This window comes from Saccopteryx leptura, chromosome 2 (assembly GCF_036850995.1).
Source record: "Saccopteryx leptura isolate mSacLep1 chromosome 2, mSacLep1_pri_phased_curated, whole genome shotgun sequence".
In the NCBI taxonomy this organism is placed as follows: Eukaryota; Metazoa; Chordata; class Mammalia; order Chiroptera; family Emballonuridae; genus Saccopteryx; species Saccopteryx leptura.
The window spans coordinates 231,741,215-231,768,765 of record NC_089504.1 but is presented as its reverse complement, the minus strand read 5'-3'; the positions used below and the strand labels follow the sequence as shown (position 1 = coordinate 231,768,765).

The 27,551-nt window shown below is 40.0% G+C and overlaps 1 protein-coding gene across 10 annotated transcripts in view; it reads left to right on the top strand.

Annotated features, from left to right (window-relative positions):
- MTMR3 (myotubularin related protein 3) overlaps positions 1–27,551 on the top strand; it is a 141,513-nt gene that overhangs the window by 92,014 nt on the left and 21,948 nt on the right. For 6 of the 10 annotated variants that reach the window (XM_066370522.1, XM_066370527.1, XM_066370526.1 and 3 more), the window contains 8 exons: positions 218–307; positions 735–851; positions 4,757–4,789; positions 9,280–9,362; positions 12,004–12,170; positions 19,817–19,913; positions 22,811–22,924; positions 26,991–27,196. In XM_066370522.1, the coding sequence (XP_066226619.1) occupies positions 218–307; positions 735–851; positions 4,757–4,789; positions 9,280–9,362; positions 12,004–12,170; positions 19,817–19,913; positions 22,811–22,924; positions 26,991–27,196 (907 nt within the window). The remainder of the gene's footprint in view (positions 1–217; positions 308–734; positions 852–4,756; positions 4,790–9,279; positions 9,363–12,003; positions 12,171–19,816; positions 19,914–22,810; positions 22,925–26,990; positions 27,197–27,551) is intronic. The other 4 variants (XM_066370529.1, XM_066370528.1, XM_066370525.1 and 1 more) reach the window with 1 other exon arrangement.

The following is a 27,551-nucleotide window of genomic DNA, read 5'->3' as shown; positions in this document are numbered from 1 at the left end:
GCAGCTCAGGTGCTAAAAATAGCTTGGTTGGGAGCATGGCCCCAGATGGGCAGAACATTGGCCCTATATGGGAGTTGCCGGGTAGATGCTGGTCGGGGTGCATATGAGAGTCTGTCTCTCTATCTCCCCTCCTCTCCCTAGGGAAAAAAAAATGTGGCAGAAAAACCAAATATGGATGGAGCTCCGAAATTATTCAAAGGTTTTGGGTCCTTTTCAGGATGAAGAGACTCGGCACAGCCTTGAGTGCATTCAGGCCAATCAGATCTTCCCCAGGAAGCAGCTGATCCGGGAGGATGAGAATCTTCAGGTAATTACAGGCCATTTTTAATTGTTAAATAAGTTATTTAGCATCGTAGTAATAATGTAGTAGAGCTAATGGTTTGAAGTAATATACTCTATATAATAAATATCTTTTTCCTAAACCATACACATGATAGAAATGTAAGCTGGAAAACATCTCTCCTTTTAGAAAGACTTATTTCCTGAGAATTCAGTTGGTGATGATCATCACTGTGTCATTCCTTCAGTATAGAATATGAATAACTAGGTGCATTCAAGTTATGTGGCTATAAACCCAGTCTCTTTAAGTCCCTTACCCACTTAAAACATATATTGTTTTTAAAACACACATTTTAAGTTTGAGTGACAGGATTTATCATCCATTCACCTGACCTGTGTTTGAAGACTGATTTACTGCTTCAGAACTTTGAAGGATTTCTGCTTTCATTTTGAAGGTTCCTTTCCTTGAACTTCATGGAGAAAGCACAGAATATGTGGGCCGTGCTGAGGATGCCATCATTGCCCTTTCTAATTACAGACTTCATATCAAGTTCAAGGAGTCTGTTGTTAATGTAAGTGATTACCAACTAAAGTAGATGGAGAAGGGAAGTTAAAAATCTTGTTCTCAAGGAGAGGAGTAAATGTTATACAGGGTTGGGTGTGAAGATGCTGTGTTCTGCTTTTCTCTCAATTTTAGTGCCCAGGGGACACTAGGTTAGCAAGTAGTTATAATGCTTGATTTAAAATAACATATATACTTGTTATCTGAGATGTTCATTGTTTAGTAACACTGAATTGATTTGCAATAGGTAATGCTGTATCATTAAGTTTTATATAGGTGTAAAGGTCATATAAACTTTTATTCTTCAATCTTTTTCTCTGAAGCTAGAAACAGGGAGAGACAGTCAGACAGACTCCCGCATGCGCCCGACCGGGATCCACCCGGCACGCCCACCAGGGGTGACGCTCTGCCCACCAGGGGGCGATGCTCTGCCCATCCTGGGCGTCGCTATGTTGCGACCAGAGCCACTCTAGCGCCTGAGGCAGAGGCCACAGAGCCATCCCCAGCGCCCGGGCCATCTTTTGCTCCAATGGAGCCTTGGCTGCGGGAGGGGAAGAGAGAGACAGAGAGGAAAGCGTGGCAGAGGGGTGGAGAAGCAAATGGGCGCTTCTCCTGTGTGCCCTGGCCGGGAATCGAACCCTGGTCCTCCGCACGCTAGGCCGACGCTCTACCGCTGAGCCAACCGGCCAGGGCTATTCTTCAATCTTTAATAGTTACTACTGCCTCAGTTGAGATAATTTCCTGGACCATAATGTCAAATGATGAGATGTACTTTGAGCTCAGTGCAGACTCTCTCATTATAGGATCAAGTTAGTCTAATGGCTCCTTAGTGGTAGAAGTATAGATATTAAGTACAATGTTTATTTGTTCAATGGACTATGTATAACTGATGAAAAGGAAGGCTCTCAGTTCCCAAGGGTACATTTACCCTTTTTAGTTATAAGGGTACTGTTGGTGAACTGGTTTTTCCAGTGCACTGTCATTATTAATATTTCACTTAATGTGCCTTTCACCACAAAGGCACAAAACTTCATGTACTTTCACTAAATGAATGCCTCTTCCTTCTTCACTTGCCAGCATTGTGCCTTTCAGTACTTTGGTTCTAGCACAGAGAAGTGTATTTTGACATCTTATAAAAGCTCCGGACTATAATTTCAGATTGTATGTTTGAGGTTTATTTGGTTTTCTTTGAAATATATCACTTAAGCTCATTTTATTTAGTGGTCCAAAAGTTACCCAGCTCCTTTATCACATTCTTTATTTTTTTCTTGTTTGTTTCTGTCAAGAGACTCAAATCACTGCCATTTTTATTGTAGTTGGCTTTTATTATTTATGTCATATTTGTCATTATTATTTGTTGTTAAGCATTTATATCCAGGAGACATTGTTGCTTCTGGATATTCCTCTGGCTTCTAGATTTGTTCAATGGACTAGATTTGGGCTTTGTTCACAGCTATAGATTGATTTTAGAGAGACAGAGAGAGGAAAGGAGAGAGGGAGGGGGGAAGCATTCATTTGTTGTTCCACTTAGTTGTACATTCATTGGTCACTTCTCATATGTGCCCTGACTGGGGATTACAACGTTGGTATTTCAGGACAATGCTCTAGCCAACTGAGCTAACTAGCCAGGGTCTCCGCTTGGTGTTAATAAAACTACCTCTCTTTGACTATTTTGCCATATCTCATACTCTTGAACTCTCTCCTCTCTTGTCCAGGCAGCTTCTCTTCAATTGTCAATACCTAAATTACATGATAACTTCTGTGAAGCTTTTCTCAGTCCCAGTTACTCCCCAGAACTTAATTGTACTTCTCTGGCTTTTTCTATATCTTGAACACATCTTTACAACATTTACCAGATATGTTGTAATTTTTTGGTTATTCATCTTTGTATCTTCAGAATCCAGCATATTGCTTGGTACCGTACTATTTATTAAATATAGGATTGGGTGAAAATAGGTTTATAAATAAATAATACTGTAAATGATGAATAAATAATATAATAAACTCTGTTTTATGTACTCATGACTGTAAACCTACTTTGCTCACCCCTGTTTTATGTGAATTGAAGTTAATTATGGGCTTTAAATGGATATTAGATCATTTTAAAACTTTTTTTAGGTTTAAAGCTTATTTTAAAACAATGTACCTGTGTAACAGGCCCATGTTATTGTCTAATAGTAGCTGTATAAGTAGGTTGTTTACTGAAATTGTTGGTCCCCCTTTGTGATTGAGATATATGCTTAAGAAATATTACCACTGTACATACTTTTGGCTCATTTCCTCACTAAAAGTGTTTTTAAAATAGCCTTATAGCACTTTAAGGGATAGAGCCTGCTGTCACTTGTAAAAGCCCAGGATAATGGCTAGGTATAGAAAGATGATTGTGCAGAAGTATTTTGACATTTCTATGACTTTAAATATTTCATATTGAGAGAGACTAGGACTTCTCTGTACAAATAAATTAATTGCATCACAAGTTAGTTACCCCAGAAAACAGTGGCTCCTCCTGCTAGGTGCTGGATGGAGACCAGAGAATTGGTGATGTTGCCTCTCCCTCCCTTTCTTCCTCCCTCAGAAGATAAGTATTTCAATAAAATGTGAGACCAAGGGACTCCTGTTAAAGATTATTAAATCTAAATTAAACACATTTCAGCGATCAAAGGCCACATGTGCCGGTATATATTGTGGTATGCTCCAGTTTGCATCATTTTGTATACTTTTAAATCAAGATATTTAGTACTTTATAAAGTAACTTACCATCAAGTTTTAAATAGCTACCTGATATTATATATTCTCTTTAACATTTCTTTTATTGTGGTAAAGTTGGTATGCAAGATTACATATATTCTAGGTATACAATATATATCAATAATTTGATATTTGTAGGCAACGCACCACTGTAATTCTAGTTATTATTCATCACATACATTCTCTCTCTTTTTTTATTTTTCTGAAGTTAGAAGTGGGGAAGCAGACAGACTCCCTCATGCACCCGTCTTGGATCCACCTGGCATGCCCACCAGGGGGTGATGCTCTGCCCATCTGGGGCATTGCTCCATTTCCGCCGGAGCCATTTAGCACCTGAGGCCAGGGGTCCCCAAACTTTTTACACAGGGGGCCAGTTCACTGTCCTTCAGACTGTTGGAGGGCTGGACTATAAAAAAAAACTATGAACAAATCCCTATGCACACTGCACATATCTTATTTTAAAGTAAAAAAACAAAACGGGAACAAATACAATATTTAAAATAAAGAACAAGTAAATTTAAATCAACAAACTGACCAGTATTTCAGTGGGAACTATGCTCTTCTCACTGAGCACCAATGAAAGAGGTGCCCCTTCTGGAAGTGTGGTGGGGGCCGGATAAATGGCCTCAGGGGGCTGCAGTTTGGGGACCCCTGACCTGAGGCAAAGGCCATGGAGCTATCCTCAGCGCCCGGGCCAATTTTGCTCCAATGGAGCCCTGGTTGTGGGAGGAGAAGAGAGAGATAAAGAAAGGAGAGGGGGAGGGGTGGAGAAGCAGATGGGCACTTTTCCTGTGTGCCCTGGCCATGAATTAAACCCAGGACTTCCACACACTGGGCTGATGCTCTACCGCTGAGCCAACCAGCCAGGGCCCACATACATTCTCTTTTAATTTCCTAGCATATCGAGCAAAAGTATGTAGATTTTGATACCATAAACATCTTACTTTAATCCGTACATATTTACTGGATATCAAGATTTCAATTTCTAGGGTAAAAACCTCTGTAGAAGAGTTCATTAGTAGCATTTAGGGTATGAATTCTTCCTACTCTGTGCTTTGCCCAAACTATATTTTTACATACTTTGATGCTCAGCTGATTTATAAACTAGTAAATGTTCAAGTAGAATTCATGAAAGTTTAAAACAGTTTTTATTGTGTAATTCAATAGACTGCCTCTCAATCTACTGCTTCTGAAATCCCAGTAAGTAGCATGAGAAACCAAGCACGGTTTGCACATGTGCTTGGAACAAATTGGTTTTCAATGCTAGATGCTCACCTTGCAAGTCAGCAAAACGTGTCCTCTCTGCATGAGTTCCTTCCCTCTTACTAGACAGAGTTCTAATGGTACCTTATAATGAGAACAGTTTGTGGGGTGAGAATAAAGCCCACAGTTTATATATAAACAGATAGAATTATGGCCTTCAAAAAAATGTAAACTGAATTTCAACTAGAAATCATTTGTAAAATCAACATTAGTATTTAAAAGGATATTAAAACTTCTGTTTCTAGGCTGTTCTGTTTTTGTTATTTATTTTTTTGGGGGGTGGGGGGAGAACATCAGTTTGTTGTTTTACTTATTCACACATTCTTGTATGTGCCCTGACCAGGGATTACACCTGCAACCATGGCGTATCAGGACAATGCTCTAACCAATTGAGCTACCCAGCCATGACCAGGCTGTTCTGTTAATGCTCCTAAGGAAGAAGGGGAAGTGTAGCAACTGAAAACACCTTTCTTAGCATTTTTCCACACTTTTCATTGTCTAATTGTAGTACAGCAAAAATCGATTCCCCAAACATCAGTAAGAGGTTATTAACACTTAGTGCACTTTGGCCTTAGCATTCATATACCAGCAGAGACATTTGAAACCAATGTTGGAAGAGTAGATTATAAATATCATAGGAGAGCAATAAAATGCTTGTGTTTTTAACTTGTAACAGTCATCTTTCTAGGGCAGGTTTTAAATGAGATTTAGTGCCCACATATTCCACAGTTTATTAGATTTTAGGTTTAGAATTATTACTTGCTTTATTTTCACTTAGTTACAATCATTTTTACTTCAAATGTGTAGACAAGATCAGTACTTCCCATTCAGGCTATAAAAAGGACATTTGTTTTTAAAAAGTAGAAATTATCCCACTGTTAAATTTTGGTGCTTAAAAATAATAAAGATGTGCACGTGCTTGCGCACACACACCCCAGAATGGGACAAGTGCTGTGGCTCTCTAGCACCTGTGCATGTCTACTGAATCTAACTGCTGCTCTTCTGCTGTTTTGGATTGATGCTCTGAAGAGTTTTGGTGTTCATGATGTAACTTTGGGCCTTTTGAGAAATTAACAGCACTGGGTGTGTTTGATGCATTGTTTTAAGCATGAGTTTGGTGGAATTTATAAGACGAAGAGTGCTGTAAAGGGAGATGGAATTACCTGGCATCTAGAAGGTAGAGGAGAAAATAGCAAGAAAATTCTTTGCTATAAAAGGTTGGAATCAGTGGGCTAGAGAGTATTTGAATGTGACTTTAGATTTCTTATTACTTTTCCATGGATAGAATTGCCTCTAAGGGACCTTGGTTTAAATTCTGTTTTTCTCTTGAAGATCCCTGGTGTAGAGGCCTTAATCATGAAAGAAAAACTAAAGTAGAGCTCACGCAATCAGGAAGAGCAAACTTAGAGGAAGAAAGGCGCACTGGATACATAATGAAAGGAGCCTGAGTTGGAGGACAGACCTGGATTATGGTCCTGAGTTTGTCTCTGTCTTATAGTGTGGTGGCTAATCTTTCTGGGCAGTAAAATAGTCTCTCTCTCTTCTCTTTTTAAAGATTTTATTTCTTGATTTTACAGAGAGAAAGAAGGTGGGTGGGGAATGAGAAGTATCAACTCACAGTTGCTTCACTTTAGTTGTTCATTGATGGCTTATTGTATTTGCCTTGACCACTGGGCAAGCCCAGGGTTTCAAACTGGTGATCTCAGCATTCCAGGTCCACTGCACCACCACAGGCGAAGCAAATGGTCTGACTCTTGAATCTGTAATTGTTTGCCTATCAGATTGGATATTGGGTATGTTTAGTTAACAGAAATGGTAAGAGATTTTCTTCATATGTGAGGAAAGTTGAAAAACTTAAAGCATGGAGTGAGCCTTTAAAAATGTTGAGAAACTTAGTATGATTTGAAATGAAGAGGAAAAGAAGGACAGTTGTGTCTTTTTAGAAAAGGAGGTACTCTGTGGAGGGAACAGTGAAAATGGGAACATTGAGGTAGGAAGGAGAAGAAAAAAAGAAGATGTTCATTTGATATAAAATCAGGTATTTTTCTTTTATATGTTCCTGCATATTAAGCTTCAGTGCATGTAACAGTCTGCATGAGCATTAAAATCTATTTTCTGTACTTATGATGAGTACATGTGGTGGTTTCTAGTATCTGTGTATTAGCAACCAACATTTTTATTCTTTTTATTTAAATTTGCAATGTTAAAATACATGAAAATTTGTATATCAAATGCATTTTAGGTAGCAAATTTTTTGCATGCTCTAAGGTGTTTTATTCATATTCTGAAAGTCTGGGCATAGGCTTTTGGACTCTGGTCCAATAGGAGGGATGTAAAACTTACCTGTTCTGTGTAGCTAAGTAGCACAGGCTGGTGTCCACTCTTGCCAGCAGCTGCTTCTAGTATTAGTTTTCAAGTGATTGAAGGGGATCCCGGTGCAGGTGACTGCTGAGATAGCAGCCTCTCCGCTTGGATTTGTAAAGCTCACTCTCTCACCCCAGGTTCTTCCCATTTCCTGAACCTGGGAATTCTGTAGTTGTGACTATCTGAGGTTCAAAAAGCAGAAACTGGTGGTATACAGGTTGGTGGGGAGCTCCTTCAAGGAAGACTGGAAGCAGGTAAAATTTTGGAAAATTGAGGTTAGAACTCAAGCCTCTTTATTGTCAGTCTTGCAGACACTTTTTTTTGTGTGAGGGGGCTGAGGGGATTGGAAAAGGGAGGGGGAGTACATAAAAAAGGAACAACAATATGATGGTGTAACAGAGCACCCAAAGGACTGTCCTGAGAATAATCAGTGTTCTCTTCTTAATCTCCTGTTTCTCCTTTCCAGTTTATCCTTACTGATATTGTTGTTGTTTTCCTTCTTAGAGGTACAAGGTCTTGAAAGAATTTTTAGCTGCATCAGCTACAGTTTCTCACAGCACCTTGGGGCTAAGGACTTAAAAACAGAGGGCCAATGCTTCTTTTCCTCTCAGAAGACTGGCAAGATTTCATAGTCTTTCTCTTACTTCCAGTCCTATTACAAGTGTCAGGGAACTTTATAGATTATAGATTATGGACTAAGCAAAAAGGCTCTTGTCCTGGTTGAAACTCATAGCCAGTATTTGAATTTAGTTTTGCTTTCTTCTCTTTTTTAAATACCTGCCCCAGTTTCTGTTACTTTGTCCCAGATGCCCAGCACTGGGCTTATTTTTGATTCCCACATCTGTGTTCCAAGAGTTCTTTGCTGACTTTGGCAACTGCATGGTGGGACAAGGTTTCCAAAATGGCTGAGCTAACATGAGGGCCACCCTGTGCAGGTAGCACTCCCTTGTTTCTCTCTGTATTGGAGAAGAGTGTCTCCCTCTTCTTATGCTAAACATGAATTGTTTGAATGATACTTGCAACTCCCATAGCTATATTTTGGCTAGCATGATAATAGTATAAGAGGAAGTCGTCTAACCTTTTCCCAGGAACGAGAGTATCCACTTTTCTTTCTTTTTTTTTTTTTTAACCAGGCTTCTTTAGAAGTTTTGAAAATTGTTTTTTGAAGCCAGGGGTTGAGCTAGGATGAGTAGACGAAGAGGGGAAGGAGTATCATGTCAACTTGAGGATTTGTCACCCTGTTCAGATGCTTTCTCATTGTATCTGTCTCCCTTCTTTGATCCTCTTTACTGTTGTGTTTACTCCTGTGTTCATTCAGTAGAGTCTGCTGACCTAATTGGCAGGGAGAAAATTATTCTAGCTTGCTCATACTTCAAGTCTCACTTGGCAAAAAGGGCTTCTCAACTGGTCTTTTAAAACAAATTAGAGCTAGCTAGTTTTAGGACCTTTGCTCACTGTGTGGCCCGCTCCTTCGTTCTTGATACCTGTAGGTCTGTTGTACTGAGCATAGTTTGGCCAGCAGCTACTGTCCTGTTGTCCTTTCTGTGCAACCTGCAGGCAATAAACTTCCTTCTTTTTCAAGATGCTCCTTTTGCTAACACAAACCCACAAACTCACTTTGACATTTGGGCCAGATGACAAATATACTTCCACTAGCCCTTTGATCTGCAGGGGGTTTTTTGTTTGTTTGGTTTTTTTTCCCTGTAAACATGACAGGATTATCATTCTGGTTCCCTTCAGCTTCTGTGTCATTACAAATGTCAGCTGGCTATAGCATCTCAAATAGTACTGTCTTGAGTGATGAGCTTGTGAACTTGATGCCTGAGAGATGATGTATTTCCCTGTTCTTCTAGAGGTGGTACCTCCTTTTCATGACTCAGGTCTTTGACTTAGAGAAAGAGAAAGGGAAATCCTAATTCACTCAGTAGTAAATCACTTGAATACTATTGATCAGATAAGTTTGTAGTTCTGTTTGCTTCTTTCCTCACTCTTCTTGGACACATTGAAGAACTGCAGGGTCAATGCCTTTTTAACTAAGGGAACTTTATCACTTTTAATTACAGGTTCCGTTACAGCTTATAGAAAGCGTTGAATGCCGAGATATATTTCAGCTTCATTTGACTTGCAAAGACTGCAAAGTTATCAGGTATGTGATATGTTCATGTTGCTGTTTAGTGTGGAAAATATTTTTTAAAGAATGGATCCATGGTTTGGTAACAGAAGAACAGCTTTTGAGGATCATCCTTATTAGGAATATTTTTCCGAGTAGTTAGTGTCTGAAATATTTTAGGGTACTTTGCTATTTGAAAAGTATTTAAACATTTTTTATTTGGAAATAATTTCAAATTTAAAAAAAATATAAAACTAAAAATAGTACAAAGAACACATATTGTTAATGTTTTTTACCCTATTTACTCTAGCATTTGCTGGGGCTTTGTGTGTGTGAGAGAGAGCGAGAGAGCGAGAGAGTGTAAGAGAGAGGTGCTTTCACTGAACGATTTAAAAGGAAGTTTATATAATCATAGCTCTTCACCTTGAAACAATTCAGTGTGCTTTCCTAAGAATAAGAATATTTTCTTAACATAATCACAGTATCATTATCAACCTCACTATTTTACACTTAAAATACTTTTATCCAACCTACTATCCATGTTCCAAATTTGTTACTTGATGTAATAATGACCTTTATAGCATTGCCCCTACCCCCAACTGGATCAGAACAGCAGGTAGTCAAGGTCAGCTACCACATTTAGTTGTCATGATTCAATAGCCTTCTTTAATATGGAACATTTTCATCACTTTTGTCTTTATGACATTTTGAAGAATACTATCTTTTATTTTAATAGTCTCTTTCTTATTGTGTGTCTGTCTAGTGCTTCCTTATGATTTAATTGAGGTTGAACACTCTCAGCTTTTATACTATATGTATGAGGTTGTGTCCTTTCCAGGGTATTGTATTACATCTGTAGACTAACAGTGTACATCTGTCCCTTATTGGTGATGTTAATTTTGATCACTCTGTCAAGGTGTCATATGCTTTCTATATAATCTCTAAATTTTCTCCCTTGCAACTAATAAGTAGTCTGTGGGAGGCACTTTAAGATAATGCAGAATTTCTGGTGTTCATCAAATTTCTCCATAGATTTCATATCCCATTAATATTTTTATCTGATCTAATATTTACTATAACAGTTGCAAAATGATGCCTGAATTGCCTTTCTAAATTTAGTAGCTCTGCAAGTTTTAAATTCCCCAAGTTTTTACATTTTCTCTTTGACCTATCCTGGAGTGCCAGTAAACATTGTATGTTGACATATTGATGAGCCACATTGATTGGGACAGGAGAGAGATTTAAGTGACCTCCTAGCTTGTATGTTAAATATTTATAGTTGCTTTTTAGCCATTGAGATTTGGCTCACTTTTAATAGATACTGGCTACAACTCACAGTTTTAAAAGCTTGCTTATTAGTTACTCAGTTTTAAACACTGTTTGCATTTGGAAAGGTAAACTATTTTTACACTAATTATTTTAACCTCTTAGTTATATATTCTGAAAATGATAATAGAATTATTTTGTTGCCCTGGCTGGTTGGCTCAGCGGTAGAGTGTCGGCCTGGCATGCAGGAGTCCCGGGTTCGATTCCCGGCCAGGGCACACAGGAGAAGCGCCCATCTGCTTCTCCACCCCTCCCCCTCTCCTTCCTCTCTGTCTCTCTCTTCCCCTCCCGCAGCTGAGGCTCCGTTGGAGCAAAGATGGCCCGGGCACTGAGGATGGCTCTGTGCCCTCTGCCTCAGGCGCTAGAATGGCTCTGGATGCGACACAGCGACGCCCCAGAGAGGCAGAGCATCGCCCCCTGGTGGGCATGCCGGGTGGATCCTGGTCGGGCACATGAGGGAGTCTATCTGACTGCCTCCCCGTTTCCAACTTCGGAAAAATACAAAAAAAAAAAAAAAAAGAATTATTTTGTTACCTACATGGTCACAACTGAATAATGTAATATATCTTATTTTGAATCTAAAGTTGCTGACTATAGATCCTATATATTTTAATTGCTAAATAGACAGACTTTGAAATTACTCCCTATGTGGCAAAAAGTATTGCTGTGATTTGAGCTCATCCCAATATATCATAATGGAACAAAAAACTTCTCTAAACATGTTTCTTGAGAGGGAAAACTATAAAGCTTTTATGGAAGAACTAGAATGAAATTCCACTCATGGAATCACTGTCATTTTACTTTAATAATTGACATTAGTCTAACAAAATAAGTTTTACACATGTCTAGATTTCTTTTTTTCTTTTGGACATTTGCCCCACTGGCTACAATTTGTTGGCCTGCTGTTATTATAAATGGTAAACATGCCTGGCCAGGCAGTGGCGCAGTGGATGGAGCGTTGTGCTGGGAAGCGGGGGACCCAGGTTTGAGACCCCGAGGTCGCCAGCTTGGACCCAAGGTTGCTGGCTTGGGCAGGGGGTTGCTCAGTCTGCTGAGGGCCCACGGTCAAGGCACATATGAGAAAGCAATCAATGAACAACTAAGGTGTTACAACGAAAAACTGATGATTGATGCTTCTCGTCTCTCTTTGTTCCTGTCTGTCTGTCCCTCTCTCTGACTCTCTATGTGTCTCTGTGAAAAAAAAAGGTAAACATGTGAATGATCACCTCTGAAGCTTTCTTGACTGTAGTTATCACTTCACCATGAGTAGGCACTCTTGAAATGTGGCTTCCCTTAGATTTCATTGTTCTCTCTTCTCTAATGACATCCATCCTTGTTTGGCTTTGCAAAGGTGTCAGTTTTCAACTTTTGAGCAGTGTCAAGAGTGGCTTAAGAGGCTGAACAATGCAATCCGACCACCTGCTAAAATAGAAGATCTTTTCTCATTTGCATACCATGCTTGGTGCATGGAGGTCTACGCCAGTGAAAAAGAGCAACATGGAGACCTGTGCAGACCAGGTAGGCCTTTCTAAAATATGCAAATGGTGGCTTTATGGAACTGCTACTTGAGGTACCCTTAACAATGGGACTCCTAAGCATTCATATATTCAATCAATGTATATTTTATTCTGCACCTAGCACATGCTTATCATTCTACTAAGCTCTGTAGAACCCATTTTCTACCTTTCAGGGGAAGGAAAGAACACGAAATTGGACATCACTATCTACTGGGCCTAAAACCCTCAACTGTAGTAGGATTTGATGAGTGTTTTGGAAGTCTAGTAGGAAGGAGCCAAGAGTGTTGTATACAGGTCTGGGAAGTCTTCATGTTAGAAGTAGCTTTTGAGTAGATTTTGAAGGTTGAGTGAGAGTTCATTGATTAGATAATGGGGAAATGAATGATAGAGCAAGTAGCATGAACCAAGGTATAGAAGTATGAAGTTAGTCTACATAATAGTGGCATACAAAATGGCCTTTCACTATCTTTGAATTTTTAAATCATAGATTATCTATTGTTACCCCTTTTATCCCAAGATGATAAAACAGAGGTCCAGAGTAGCCAGGTGATTTCCTTCAGGACAGATAACCCTGTACTGGAACCCTTACTTCTGACTCCCCATTAACTCTTTGTCCCACTTACTATCTTTCTCCCTCTGAAACGGCTTTGACTCAGTTCATGTTATTTCTCATGAATGCGTAGTTGTCTGTGAACTTTATGTTGTTATGAATAGAACTTTGCTGGTCCAACATCGAATCTTTAGTATGTCCAGTTTGGGAGCAAAGTCTTGAATTTCTTTCCTAAGCAGTGAATAGTTGAATAGTTGTGAGCTTTCTTTTAATCAGGTTTACTCTTGGGACTTTTATCTTTAAACCTCAATTTTTAATCCTGAATCTTCAATCTTAACAGTTCTTTCTACCCTGGATCATTTTAAATATTTGAGGCTAATCTGGCTGTGCTCACATCATTTTGTTCCTGGCTCATTTTCTGGTAGGAGTTTTTGGTTTATATTCTTGTTCAAATAAAACAAATGTAATATAAATATAACAAACATAAGCATCATTTTATTTTTAAAGATGCTTTGATGTGTCTTCTGGTTTGGCCCTTAGGATCTTATCAAACAGGCAGGATAGGCTGGTATCTCTGTTTTGGGAGCCAAAGAAAAGGAGACTAAAAGGTAATGCCTGTTGCCAAGTCCAACTGTTAAGTAGTGACAGCTAGAACTTAAACCCAGTTCTCAGCTATTGAGACCTGACTGTGTGGAGTGCTTCAGATACAGAGATGAAAAACAGAGGTCCCTGCCCTTGAGACTCCAGGAAGCCTCAGGAATCTAAGGTTCCTTCAAGCGATTAGAACAGTGGAACCCAAAGTCACCTGTAAGAAACCATACCAACCCTTGGAAGGTTATGAGAATGCTTTTCAACTATCTCTCACTTCACTCTCTTATCCATTGCATCTCTCCTTTTCTTTTCCCTTCTTTGTTGAGATGCCATTCTATTTTTTATTTTTATTTACTTTTTTGTTTCTGATTCTTTTCAGGTTTTTGTTAAAGGTTTTGTTAAAATTTTATATACAATGAAATGCACAACTCTTATGTGTACATCTGATTTAAGACTCCTAACTCCAAACACATTCTCTAGTTTTGGGTTGCCAGCATTTAGTTGACAATGCTTGCTTTCTCAAACTAACCTGTTCTGTCACAACCACACACTGAATTTCCTCAGGTTTTTAGATGATTCCTTATTCCCTTGATAGTTTTAGTTATTTCTTTTGGATTTGAGCTAACTCTTAGGATATTCCTAAGACATGCTAAGTCAGAACTTCTCTCTAGTCTTTTAATTATGGATGGCTTTGTCTTGAGCTGGGATGACTTTGGTCCCAGGTCTTTCTCTTCCTGATAATATTTGGTATTCTTTGGCCCCCAGGCCTTACAGATGTTCACAGTGTCCTTTGTCTTTTCATGGGTTTGTGATGGATAGAGGCATTTGGTGGGTAAAGTATTGACTTAGGAACTTAGACAAACTGAAATAAAATCTATACTCTTATGATTTAATTAAAAAAAACAAGACTGGGTAAGCCATTTATCCTCTCTGTATTTTAGTTTTCTTTGCTTTTCAAACTGGAACACTCCTATTCTTTCTGCCCCGGCTGATTTGGGTATACTGAAGATCAAATTTGTTATGCTAGGGAGTTCAATTCAGTAAAATGTTTGAGTAACTACTATGTGCCGTGCTTGTGAAAACATTTTGGAAATTATGAATATACAAGATGATGCCATGCCATTGTAACTAACTGGTTGGAACTTACTCTATAAGTAAAAGTTGTATTTTGTTTCTTCCCAGTATATACAGTCCACGTGGAAGTTAATCTGCTACCACTCACATGGAATCTTACTGTATTTCAGTGACTTGGTCTGCGTGAGTGTGTATATATGGCTTTTTCCTTTTATGTATTTTTCACTGTGGAGTACAGAGGAAAAACTTGCTGTTAAAAATACCGTGGTGGCATTTTAAAGCCAGTCAAACTGGTTCTTCTGTCTCCTCCCAATATTACTGAGTGTTGGTGGTGGTTACATCATTACTCATCGAAGTGAGCATACCAGAAAACCACATTCTTATAAGTTGGCTTTAGGATAAGACAGTATTTGAAATATTTCAAAGTGATGCCTTTGTATTATCTGCGCCAACACATGAGCTCACAAGCATAAGACTGGCTGAGATGTAGAAGTTAGTCAAGTCTTTCAGCAGTTAGAAAAGCCTTTTATGGATTCTTCTCTGCCCTCCTGTTAAAGTAAAATGTGTCAGAGAGGAGGGAATTAAGAAAATTACATCATTGCCTTGTATTCATTAAAATCTAAGTTTCTGGCTATTGAATTTGTCATAGTTCAGCCAGCAATACTGTGGCCACAGCTCCAGGTCTTTTGGTCTTAATATCCTTTGGATAAAGTCTCAACATTGCTATGGGAGTTCATCTGTGAAACTTGTGAAAGCCATTGCAAAACTCTTGACTCCGCTATTAGCTTCATTTTAAACTCTAAAAAAGGAATGGGCTAAAAGCTTAAAGCTGATCTCCCGTATGCTCAACTTTTTTATTGCACATTGTAATGGCCTTCCTGGTGAGCATTCTGTACTTGAGCATTAATCTGGAGTCCTAACAGATGATGGGGCAAGTTATTATAGTAAGCATCCGGCCCACTTCTCCGACCTCTTCTGTGAAATGCCAATTAAGCACATCTTGTTTAACCGTGAACAGCGTATGCCTCTTTTGAGTCTTACACTGTTGTGCAGCTGCCTGTTTGGTATAAAGTAAAAAAGCCCTTGCCAGTAGAGTCTGTCTTCCGAATTGACTGCTGTTCACTAGTTATACATCTAGACAACTGTACTGGAACTTTTATTCATAGAAGAGAATGCTTCCTCCCTCCATATTTGAACATCTGGGAGGGCTAGTTCTCACTTTCTCTGACTTTGGTACTGTTCTTCCTGACATGAGTTAGGGCCTAATGTTTAAGCTGTTTGAATATTCAGAATTAGTCAAGAAGCTAGACTTCTTTGGGGGGAAAAATTTTTTAGACTACTGATTAACACTGTGGTTATGATAAAGGGACTTATTGATTTAAAAAGTTTTCATTTGCACAAAAACAAGAGCTGCTGGACTGTTTATATTTGCGGTATCAAAAAATACTAAATATGCCCTGGCCAGTGGCTCAGTGGACAAAGTGTCAGCCTGGTGTATGGATGTCCCGGGTCCAATTCCCGGTCAGGGCACACAAGAGAAGCAACCATCTGCTTCTCTCCCCCTCCCTTTCCCCTACCTCTCTCTCTCTCCCTCTCTCGAAATCAGTGGCTTGATTGGTTCAAGCATGGCCCTGGGCACTGAGGATAGCTCGGTACTCGAGCATCAGCCCCAGATGGGGTTGCCAGTGGATCCCAGTTGGGGCACATATGGGAGTCTGTCTCACCATCTCCTCTCCTCTCAACTTAAAAAGAAATACTAAATGTTAAAAAGGAACAAATCCTCATTTGAGGATGGGTGATGGGAGAGGCAGACAGGAAAGGTTGAAATGGAAATATAAAGCCAAACAAAAATTTATGACCCTAATATTTAACAGAAATTGGGATATTATATCTCATCTAATGTTGAGTAATGACATCAGAGTTCTGAAAGGGAAATTCTTAAGTGAAATACAGCAATATATGTGCTTCATATTCACTTTTCTGGCTGAATAAACTTAAGTGAACTAATACAGTTTGGCAAAAGGCCAATTGAATTCATGTATTGTAAGGTCTGCGGCTATATTTTTTTCAGAAAGCAATGGTTTTTAAACTGTAGGTTGTGCCTGACCTGTGGTGGCGCAGTGGATAAAGCATGAACCTGGAACACCTAGGTGGCCAGTTCGAGACCCTTCGGGCTTGCCTGGTCAAGGCACATATGGGAGTTGATGCTTCCTGCTCCTCCCTCCTTTTCTCTCTCAGTCTCTTCTCTCTAAAAAATGAATAAATAAACTATAGGTTGTGATCCACTAAGTGGGTCATAAAATCAAAATTTTAAGAAATGAAGTATGAAATGTAACATTTAAGACAAAATATCAACATGGCATTACACATTTAGTAAGTGAGGGTATTGTTTTGTGAAACCTTTTTAAAATAAACATGTATTGAGTTGTGATACGAAAATAAATCTTACTGTGGGTTGTGATAGTTTCAAAGTTTATGAAGTCACTGCTTTAGAAGTTACAAAGATAATTAAAACTCACCCCTTGCTCTCAAGAAACTTGAAATAACTTTTTTAAAAAAATTTTTCTTAAGTGAGAAGCAGGGGTGGGGGGACAGAGAGAATGATTCCTGCATGCACCCCAAGTATACCCCTTACCAGGCAATGCTCTGCCCATCTGGGGCTGTTCTGTTGCTCGGCAACCAAGCTATTTTAGTGCCTGAGGTGAGGCCATGGAGTCCTTCTTGGTGCCTGGGGCTAACTTGCTCAAATCGTTCAAGCCATGGCTGCGGGAAAGGAAGAAAGAGAGGGAGAGAGGTAGAGAAGCAGATGGTTGCTTCTTCCATGTGCCCTGACTGGGAATCAAACCCAAGACGTCCATATGCTGGGCCGACAGTCTACCACTGAGCAAACCAGCCAGGGCTAAAATAACATTTTCTGTGCTTTCTACACAGTATATATACATGTATTTCTTTGTGTAGCTTAGAATTTCATGCTCTGGATGGTGGCTCTTAAGTTTTTCTTTGGGCCTTGGTTCTGTGTAGTGAATTGTTGGTGGTGGTTGTTGCTGGTAATGATGATGATTTTGCCAGTGATTTCTTTAAATTTATAGGATCCTTTTAGGGTATTTTAAGTGTTTAAGATAGAAGTACTAATATAAAGGACAATTAATTAAAGGACTTTTACCTTTTGCAAAGACTTGGAGCTGTGTTATAGGATGGGAAAAGTTTTCTTATTAATTAATGAACTTGGAAGTTGCCATAGTTTTATAGCTTTTAGATTGGGATTATAAGTGAAATATTCCTGTATGGTACTTATTTTATTTTATATTTTATTTATTTTCTTTTAATTTATTTTATTTTATTTTTTTAGTGGGCAAGAGAGAGGAAGAAGTATCAACTCGTACTTGCGTCACTTTAGTTGTTCATCTGTTGCTTTTTATACGTGCCTTTGGCAGGGAGGGTGGGTCTCAAGTCGAGCCGGTGACCCCTTGCCTAAGCCAGCAACCATTGGGCCCAAGTCAGCAACTTTGGGATCATGTTAATGATCCCATGCTCAAGCCAGATGAGTTCATGCTCAGGCCGGCAACCTCAGGGTTTTTAATTTGGGACCTCAGCGTCTCAGGTTGACACTCTGTCTGCCGTGACACCATTGGTCAGGTCACAGTGTATTCTTGATAGTCACTGTTCCTTGCAATTTGTAGACACATGGCACCCCAATTCAGATAGCTCTTTTCTTATTTGGAAGCCTACATCGCTTCTAAAACTTTTCCAAAATGGAATAGATTCAGCTGATTATTTCTTCCTGTGTCTGGACCTCATCTTTTTATAGCTCTTCTTCAGGAAACATATAATGCCTAGTTTAGTTTAAGCTCAAGAAAAGCAGTTCAAATGGAAAGTAGTTTTATAGAATTGTCCTTCATTTAAGTAATTGCTGTTTCCTATTTTGAAGCTCCTCTCCCAGGGAGAGCAAAAGCTTTGTACTTTGATCATCAAAACAGTCTGTTTTTTGCTTTTATTATGGTTTTTCCTAGCCCCCACCAGCCTTTATTTTACAACATATAACACTGTATGTTAATGATTTTTTTTTTTTTAGATAAAATTATTGCCTTAGGACTCTGAATTTTAAAGGGAGAAAGTTATTTCAAATTTAATGATTTTTGTGTGAGGTTCATTTCTGCCTTTGTTTCTCACTGTCTTGAGGAAGAGAAAGCCAAATCCATTTGGGCAGATGTAGACAAGGTTACACATGTTCGGATTACAAATGCTCAGTACTTTACTTGGTAGTATTGTGTTTCCTGAGGTTTCCTTGGTACTGGCCATTATAGTTCTCTTTTATTTTATCTGCAATTCTGTAATTTTACTAGGCTCTGAAAATGGAGAGATTTTTCTTATTTTATTTGGTAGCTTGAACTGATCTGAACTGACTTGAAACTATTGCTTTATTAATCACATTTACTGTGAATTATGTACACATTTCATTGTAGAAGTACTAATGTTTGACTAAGTAGACTCTGTTGAGAGTGTTAACTTAATATTATAATATATGTACCATCTTAAAATCCAGAAAATTCTCAAGTTCTGATATCTGGCCCAAAGGGTTTCTGATGAGGAGTTGTAGATCTGTCTGTTTTACTATTCTTGGTGATCTCTTGATGTTATTTCTTGTGTATACCATCATTTTGAGAGTAGAAGTAAAAAAAGCAGCCAGAATAGTGATAAGAACATGGGTTTTGGGACCAAGGGACCTGCTATAACCTCTCTGTTGCACTTTTGTTCTTTTTAAAAAAAGCGGCCCTGGCCGGTTTTCTCAGTGGTAGAGCATCGGCCTGGCATACGGGAGTTTCGGGTTCGATTCCCGGCCAGGACACACAGGAGAAGCACCCATCTGCTTCTCCACCCCTCCCCCTCTCCTTCCTCTCTGTCTCTCTCTTCCCCTCCCGCAGCCAAGGCTCCATTGGAGCAAAGATGGCCCGGGTGCTGAGGATGGCTCTGTGGCCTCTTGCTCAGGCGCTAGAATGGTTTTGGTCACAGCAGAGCAATGCCCCGGATGGGCAGAACATCATCCCCTGGTGGGCATGCCGGGTGGATCCTGGTTGGGCGCATGCGGGAGTCTGTCTGACTGCTTCCCCGTTTCCAACTTCAGAAAAATACAAAAAAAAAAAAAAAAAAAAAAGCAAAAAAAAGCTCAGTGATAACTACCCTCAGAGTTGATAGTAGTGATGTCATCTCATCTAATCACTTCTTTATCAAAATTAATTTCTTTCTTTATTCATTTATTCTTATCCTGACAGAGAGTTTTTTAAAAACTAAAACTAAATATACGTTATTTTATTTATACAATATCTGCCCCCCCCCCCTTAAAAAATAACTGAGCAGGGTAACTATTTTTATTCCACCTGTTCCACAAAATGGTATTCATTTCTGCTTTTCTACTCTCTGTCTTTGGCTCCTAGGGGAACACGTGACATCAAGGTTTAAAAACGAAGTGGAGCGAATGGGTTTTGATATGATCAATGCCTGGAGAATTTCCAACATCAATGAGAAGTACAAGTGAGTTGTATGGGTCCCTGCAGACTGTGTTTCACAGCCAGTGCCTTTGAAGAAACCTCATTTCTCATGTGGCATAACGTTTGAACTTAGACTTTTTCTTTCATAAGGAGTTTTATTTGCTAACTCTAAATCATGAACTTTGTAATACCTCTTTAGCTTTTTGTTCCCATTGTTGTCACTGAAGTACAAAGTGATTTTTATTTATTGATTTGAGAGAGGAAGACTTCAATTTGTTGTTATTTTTGCATTCATAAGTTGGTTCTTGTATGTGCCCTGACCAGGGATTGAACCCACAACATTGGCTTATTATGACAACACTTGACCAGCTGAGCTACTTGGCCAGGGCATAAGTGATCCTTATTTAATAAGATTCTGGAACCTTCCTTTCTACTCATTCTGGGTCTCTGTTCTTCCTGGCACATGCATGTCTAGATAGCACTGTGTTTACCTGTAGGCAGGCAGTTTCCATTACCACTTGACATCATGGGAAAGATAGGATCAGTGATTGATAAAATATGGAGCTAGTATTTATGTCTAATTTTATTCCACATTCTATGAAATAGACATATGTATTATTCTGTTCTTAATATGTTTTGATCTAAAACTAACTTCACAGCTATGATAACCATTAATTATTAATGTAACTTATTAAATATTTCTCATTACCTGTTTCTTTAACAGGTGTAAATACTTTTGTGGGGAGGATAGTTAACATCTGTGGTTTTTGTGATCCAAATTTTTCTAAAAATTGTCCAAGAGATTTAAATTAATGTAGCTTTCTTAAGTTTCCCTGCAGTAATTGGAGGCATGAATCATACCATTTTCCTTTGAGCTGCCTCAAATTATTTGTGGTTAGCTATCAGAGCATTTTCTTTTTCTTTTTTTTGTTTTTATTTTTTTTCTGAAGCTGGAAACAGGGAGGCAGTCAGACAGACTCCCGCATGCACCCGACCGGGATCCACCTGGCTCGCCCACCAGGGGGCAATGCTCTGCCCATCTGGGGCGTTGCTCTGTTGGGATCAGAGCCACTCTAGCGCCTGAGGCAGTGGCCATGGAGCCATCCCCAGCGCCCGGGCCATCTTTGCTCCAATGGAGCCTCGGCTGCAGGAGGGGAAGAGAGAGACAGAGAGGAAGGAGAGGGGGATGGGTGGAGAAGCAGATGGGTGCTTCTCCTGTGTGCCCTGGCCAGGAATCGAACCTGGGACTTCCGCACACCAGGCCGACGCGCTACCACTGAGCCAACCGGCTAGGACTAGCATTTTATTTTTCAATGGAAGAGCTACAGTTAAGTACTGTACACAGCTCTCAACATGGACCATGGCCAAGAAATTAAGAACCCGGGGTGTTGTGAAGAATTAGGAGCTATAGACCTGTCATACTGTTGCCTGTTCTCAGTGATAAGTCAAAACAGAGAGTGGATGTGGACACTAGAAGAGGGGCTTCAGAGAGCCTGATGCATATATAGGCTTTGCTCATGTGTAACCCATCTTTCCTATACTGGAAACTGCTTATCTATAAGTGAGCAACTAGTACGTTAGATAGATAACTGCTAAAGATGACTAATAGGTACTATTGCATATATAATGATGAGAAGATAAGGTGAAATAAAAAGAACTGTGAATTAAAACTTGTTGAAAAAAAATTGAATTCTAAAGCCGTTGGTTTAAAAAAAAATCCCTGTTTTATATGTGTTTTAAAAATTAACTTATCTATTCAGTCCGCTGTTTGATCTCAAAACTAATCTTCAGGATATAGAAAAGCTTTTTTCTATTGTAAAAATTTACTTTTAAATTTAATACAAGGTAAAATGAACAAAACTAGTGGTAAGAGTATTAACTATGATCATTGTATCCCAGGTTATTTTTAGGAGTGTGGGTGTTAGAAAGTTTATAAAGCCATTCTCTAGGTTCAGTGGCTTTTAAATTCCTAATACTTAATCTTCTGGAAACCCAAGAATAGGAGAGAGATATTTAGTGTAGAGTGATCCCTCTCCCCCCAATTCTTAAGCTACTTTGTGTTTTTTCTGCCTCTTCTAGTAATGCATAGGCTAGTTTGGGGCCAAGTGGGTAGTGGTGGTGGTAGTGATGGAGGAGGAGCAGGAGTATGTGCATTTTAAGATTTGGATTAAAGGTCTTAATTGCATTCACTGTTGAAAGGAATACTGGCTTACCCATGGACAGATAGCAGATTGTCCCGTGGGTAAAAAAAAAACCTATCAGACAAACTGCTTCCTAGGGACCAGCATGCAGCTACTAGTATCTTCATGTTTGAAAACAAAGCCTTTTTCCCCCTGAGTGTAGTTTGTTATGGAAGTATATTTTATAGAAATTATGATTAGTAGCTTATTCACATTACTGACTTGGCTAAATGGGACTCTGATTATATATGCAAACAGACTGACTTGCACTGTTTCTACATACCCCTAGCTGTATCTGTTACCTATAATTAGGACACTGTTTGGTTCAAAGAATACATTAATAATCCTATAAGGCTCTGGAAACTTGAAATTGTGGGCTTTTGTCCTTCTATCTATGTTTCTCTTTGCAAAAGCTGAAAGACTGAGGGTCTGGTAGAGGTAACACAGACTTTCACTTATGTAGTTGGACTGGGCACTTGTGTAATTAGAAATGACCTGTGTATCTGTTACAACAGAGAGTTACAATCGACTAACTACCCCTCGGCTCCCCTTTTCTCACTGATAGTTAAGATTGGCAGATTCCCAAAAGGCAGCATCAAGTGGAACAATCCAAGATAGTATTACTTGATATATATATAAGTAAACACTTAAGGCAGCCCGTTCTGCTGAGCAGGCCAAGACTCAAGAAATGCTCCTCATGGTCTACATCTTTATGCTGACTCACTTTGTGTTTCTCCCTCTTTCTTACCTTCCCTGTTAGGCTATGTGGTAGCTATCCACAGGAGCTCATAGTGCCTGCCTGGATCACTGACAAAGAACTAGAAAGTGTAGCAAGCTTCAGGTCCTGGAAACGCATCCCTGCTGTCATCTACAGGTAAGTAAGGCTGGCCCAGCCCAGGTTGGTCTGGTGCTACTGCCTACCACATGTGGTCTGCTGCCTCTGATGCTGCTAACCTGGGAGAGGAGGGGAGGGTTCAGGAACCTTCCCAGATATGCTTCCTTATTGCTCTTCCAGTAATTATTGGATCCAGAACACTAGCTAATGTTAACATTGACATTGTTAAAAAAATTTTAATAAGAAACTGGCTGGTCTTAACTTTTTTTTTTTTTTCCTGAAACTGGAAACGGGGAGAGACAGTCAGACAGACTCCCGAATGCGCCCGACCGGGATCCACCCGCCTCGCCCACCAGGGGCGACGCTCTGTCCCTCCGGGGCGTCGCTCTGCCGTGACCAGAGCCACTCTAGCGCCTGGGGCAGAGGCCAAGGAGCCATCCCCAGCGCCCGGGCCATCTTTGCTCCAATGGAGCCTGGCTGCGGGAGGGGAAGAGAGAGACAGAGAGGAAGGAGGTGGGGGGTGGAGAAGCAAATGGGCGCTTCTCCTATGTGCCCTGGCTGGGAATTGAACCCGGGTCCCCTGCACACCAGGTCAACGCTCTACCGCTGAGCCAACCGGCCAGGGCCTGGACTTAACTATTTTAAGAGCCATCTGACATTCTTTGGGAAGGGAATATGCTTACTGCATTTAGCTTCAGATGTTAGCCTTTGAATCAAGAGAGATAAGTCCTAGAAAGTGAGAATTGGCAGTATAGAGTTGAGTAGTTTGTGATTGTCTTTGTGGTTGAAAAAGTATGACACTTGGAAGAGCTCTGCTTTAAGAGGGAGCATTTAGAGCAGGGGTAGTCAACCTTTTTATACCTACCGCCTACTTTTGTATCTCTGTTAGTAGTAAAATTTTCTAGCCACCCACCAGTTCCACAGTAATAGTGATTTATAAAGTAGGGAACTAACTTTACTTTAAAATTTATAAAGCAGAGTTACAGCAAGTGAAAGCATATAATAATAATTACTTACCAAGTACTTTATGTCGGATTTTCGCTAAGTTTGGCAGAATAAATCTTTATAAAACAACTTACTATAGTTAAATCTATCTTTTTATTTATACTTGGGTTGCTCAGCTACCACCCACCATGAAAGCTAGAACGCCCACTAGTGGCTGTTAGGGACCAGGTTGACTACCACTGCCATAGAGCATGTATAAATGAAAAATATTTTATTTGAAATTTCTTGAGAGGATTACAAATGAAAGTTCTTGGTGTAGTCCACATAAAATCAGACAGGCATCCAGGAACTGGCCTGTTTCAAAACACATGTCTTTTATCTCTTAGCACCCCAATGAGTTGTTAGATTGAGGTAGTGGAAGAATGTTTTGGGATGTTCTAACCACTCTTCGCTTTGCAAGCCAGTGAGGTAGGATGTTTCTGAATCCAACTTGCATTTCCTGGATTTAATTGTAGACTACAGTAATGATTCCTGAGGTTTCTAGCTGCAGTTATTTGACAGTAACATACTGAACCAGCGCCTGATGAGTGCTTTCTCTTACTAGGATGAGAAAGTGCTTAATTAAATTTATCACTGAAGACAGAGGTACTCTAACACAGCAAGACAGTGTGAAGGGTGCCCCTCTGTAGTGCAATTTACAGCTCCCACCTTTGTGCATTGAGTGATTATTAGAAACTTCTAGTCCTTTAGGAAGCTTGCCTAACACCAGTTTATGGATAGTTTAAACATTTTATTGTTCAATTTTTATACTTTTAATGGTTCTGTTAAAGTTATAGAAATGCTCTTTAGTGATTTTTATTTTTAGTGTTTTGGTTCTCTTTAATGCATCTAAAGCATTTTAGAACACTGCAGAAAACTGCCTACTGCAGTAGCTCAATTGTGGTCTAGCTACTATAATGCCTTAGCCCTTAAAACCTGGAACTCAGGGTGAAGAGTGCCATCTACTGTTCCTCCTGGGCACTGCTAGGAAGCATTGCAGAGGAACATGGTCAGGGAAGGCCTTGCCAAGTCTCTTCTTAGAGGTTTGGCATCAGTCAGCTCATTGGTTACCCAGCACCTATTACCATATGCTAGTAGGCATCTTAAGAATCAGTTGGGTTTTATTTTTAGATGGCTCCATTCAGCAGGTGAGCCAGTTGAATGAGTTGGCAATATACAAGTGCTTGTCTCCCAGTAAGGGAGGATTTAAAAACTACAAGGAAACTGGTGGTTCCAGTGAAATTTGATCATGGCAAATTTAGTTTATTGCTTGTGAGCTTCATGATTAAAAACAAAAGTCTTTCTCATATTGTGTTCCTTGAAGGAGACAAATACTATAGATTCAACAATAGTATGTTTTCTTTAAATCAGTCTATGCTCTACATATTTTATATGTGTATGCATATATGTGTTTATAAACGATTTTATTTTACTTATTTTTTTATTTTTATTTTTATTTTTGAAGCTGGAAACGGGGAGAGACAGTCAGACAGACTCCCGCATGCGCCCGACCGGGATCCACCCGGCACACCCACCGGGGGCGACGCTCTGCCCACCAGAGGGCGATGCTCTGCCCCTCCGGGGTGTCCCTCTGCCGCGACCAGAGCCACTCTAGCGCCTGGGGCAGAGGCCAAGGAGCCATCCCCAGCGCCCGGGCCATCTTTGCTCCAATGGAGCCTTGGCTGCGGGAGGGGAAGAGAGAGACAGAGAGGAAGGAGGGGGCGGGGGTGGAGAAGCAAATGGGCGCTTCTCCTATGTGCCCTGGCCGGGAATCGAACCTGGGTCCCCCACACGCCAGGCCGACACTCTACCGCTGAGCCAACGGGCCAGGGCCTATAAACGATTTTAATGGGAGATAAGGCATTGATGGTTTCCTCTGAGATATAGAAATGAGGAACATTTAAATTTTTTGCTTTTATAACTCCTGAAAAATGGCTTTGTGGAGATGTCATATATGTATACCCTTTTAACAGGTGTACATAGTTCAGTGATTTTTTTTTTTTAGTATATTCACAGAGATGTGCAGCCATTACTGCAATCAGTTTTAGTAATTTTTACCACTTTGAAAAGAAATCCCAGACCCATTAGTAGTCACTCCCCATTTCCTTCACAACTGCTCTTGCCCAGAGTTACCACTGCTCTACTTTCTGTCTCTAGATTTGCCTATTCTGCACATTTCATATAGGTGGAATCATACAGAATATGGCCTTTGGTGACTGGCTTCTTTTACTTACCATAGCACACTCTTGGTTCATCCAAATTGTAGCATGTGTTAGGACTTCATTCCTTTTGAATGCCAAATATTACTTTATATCTTCTTAATTGCTAAAATTGTCTAAAATCCCTAATTATGAAAAGACTAGGTTTTAATAGAATCTTAGAGTAGACTATTATTTCTGGTCTTATTTTTTGAAAAAGGATCTATGAGAGTATGGCTTATTGAGGTTTACACTATTTCTTTCATTTTAAGAGCTTAAGAAAGGGTAGCTGGCTCATTGAGCTATTGGCCTATATTAAGAGCAGTTTGTGACTCAGAAAATCTCAGGAGAGCTTGTCAAGCAGTCCATTAGGAGCCAGGTAAGTGTTTCAGTCCCAAAGGTAGAATCTTGTTTTGAAAATAATCCCCAGGCCAACCACTTGCTGCGATGGGCCCTCAGAAGTCAGTGAAGAAATAAATTTTTCTCTTTCGGCATCTACCAGACTATTCAGGCGCAATATAAAAAGAAGAGAATAATGCTTCATTGTTGATTAGCAGAATTAGTGTAGTATGTGTAGATTATTTTTATCTGATTTTCCAAAAATAAATGTAAAGATACAGACATTTACTTAATGAATAGTGATTTGTTTTCTTTAAGAGTACACATTTATCATTTTGTTGATAATTCTACAAAGATCTCTAAAATGGTATGATAATTGAGAAAGGTCCAGATAGGTTTTATTATTTATAGTTGGTGCTATATAAGATTTCTGCCCTGAGAGGACTTAAAGCTAACCCATCACTTACCTGTAGTCAGGCTGTTCATTAAGGCGTTTAAAATTCATGACCTCACTTTTGGTATGCACACAGAGTATCTGAATGTCGCCTCTGGGATGGTCAAGTTGTTTTTTGTTTTCTGCACAGGCACCAGAGCAATGGAGCTGTCATTGCCCGCTGTGGACAGCCAGAGGTCAGCTGGTGGGGATGGCGAAATGCTGATGATGAGCATCTAGTGCAGTCAGTAGCCAAAGCTTGTGCCTCTGACTCCCGATCAAGTGGCAGTAAGCTATCAACCAGGAACAGTTCTCGAGACTTTCCCAATGCAGGAGACCTTTCTGATGTAGAGTTTGGTAAGGTGCTCCCTGGACCCATGGCAGCAATTTTTATAACATTTGAGAACCTTTTTCCTTTTTTCTCCCCTCCCCTCCCCTCCCCTCCCCTCCCCTCCCCTCCCCTCCCCTCCCCTCCCCTCCCCTCCCCTCCCCTCCCCTCCCCTCCCCTCCCCTCCCCTCCCTTCCTTCCTCCTTTCCTATCTCTCTCTCTCTCTCTCTCTCTCTCTCTCTCTCTCTGTCTCTCTCTATTTCTTTCTTCAAAGAGAAGGGGAAATAGAAAGGCAGACTCCTGTGCCCTGGCCAGGATCCATCCAGCAACCCCCATATGGGCCCGATGCTCTGCCTATCTGGGGCCATGTGTGCAGCCAGACTC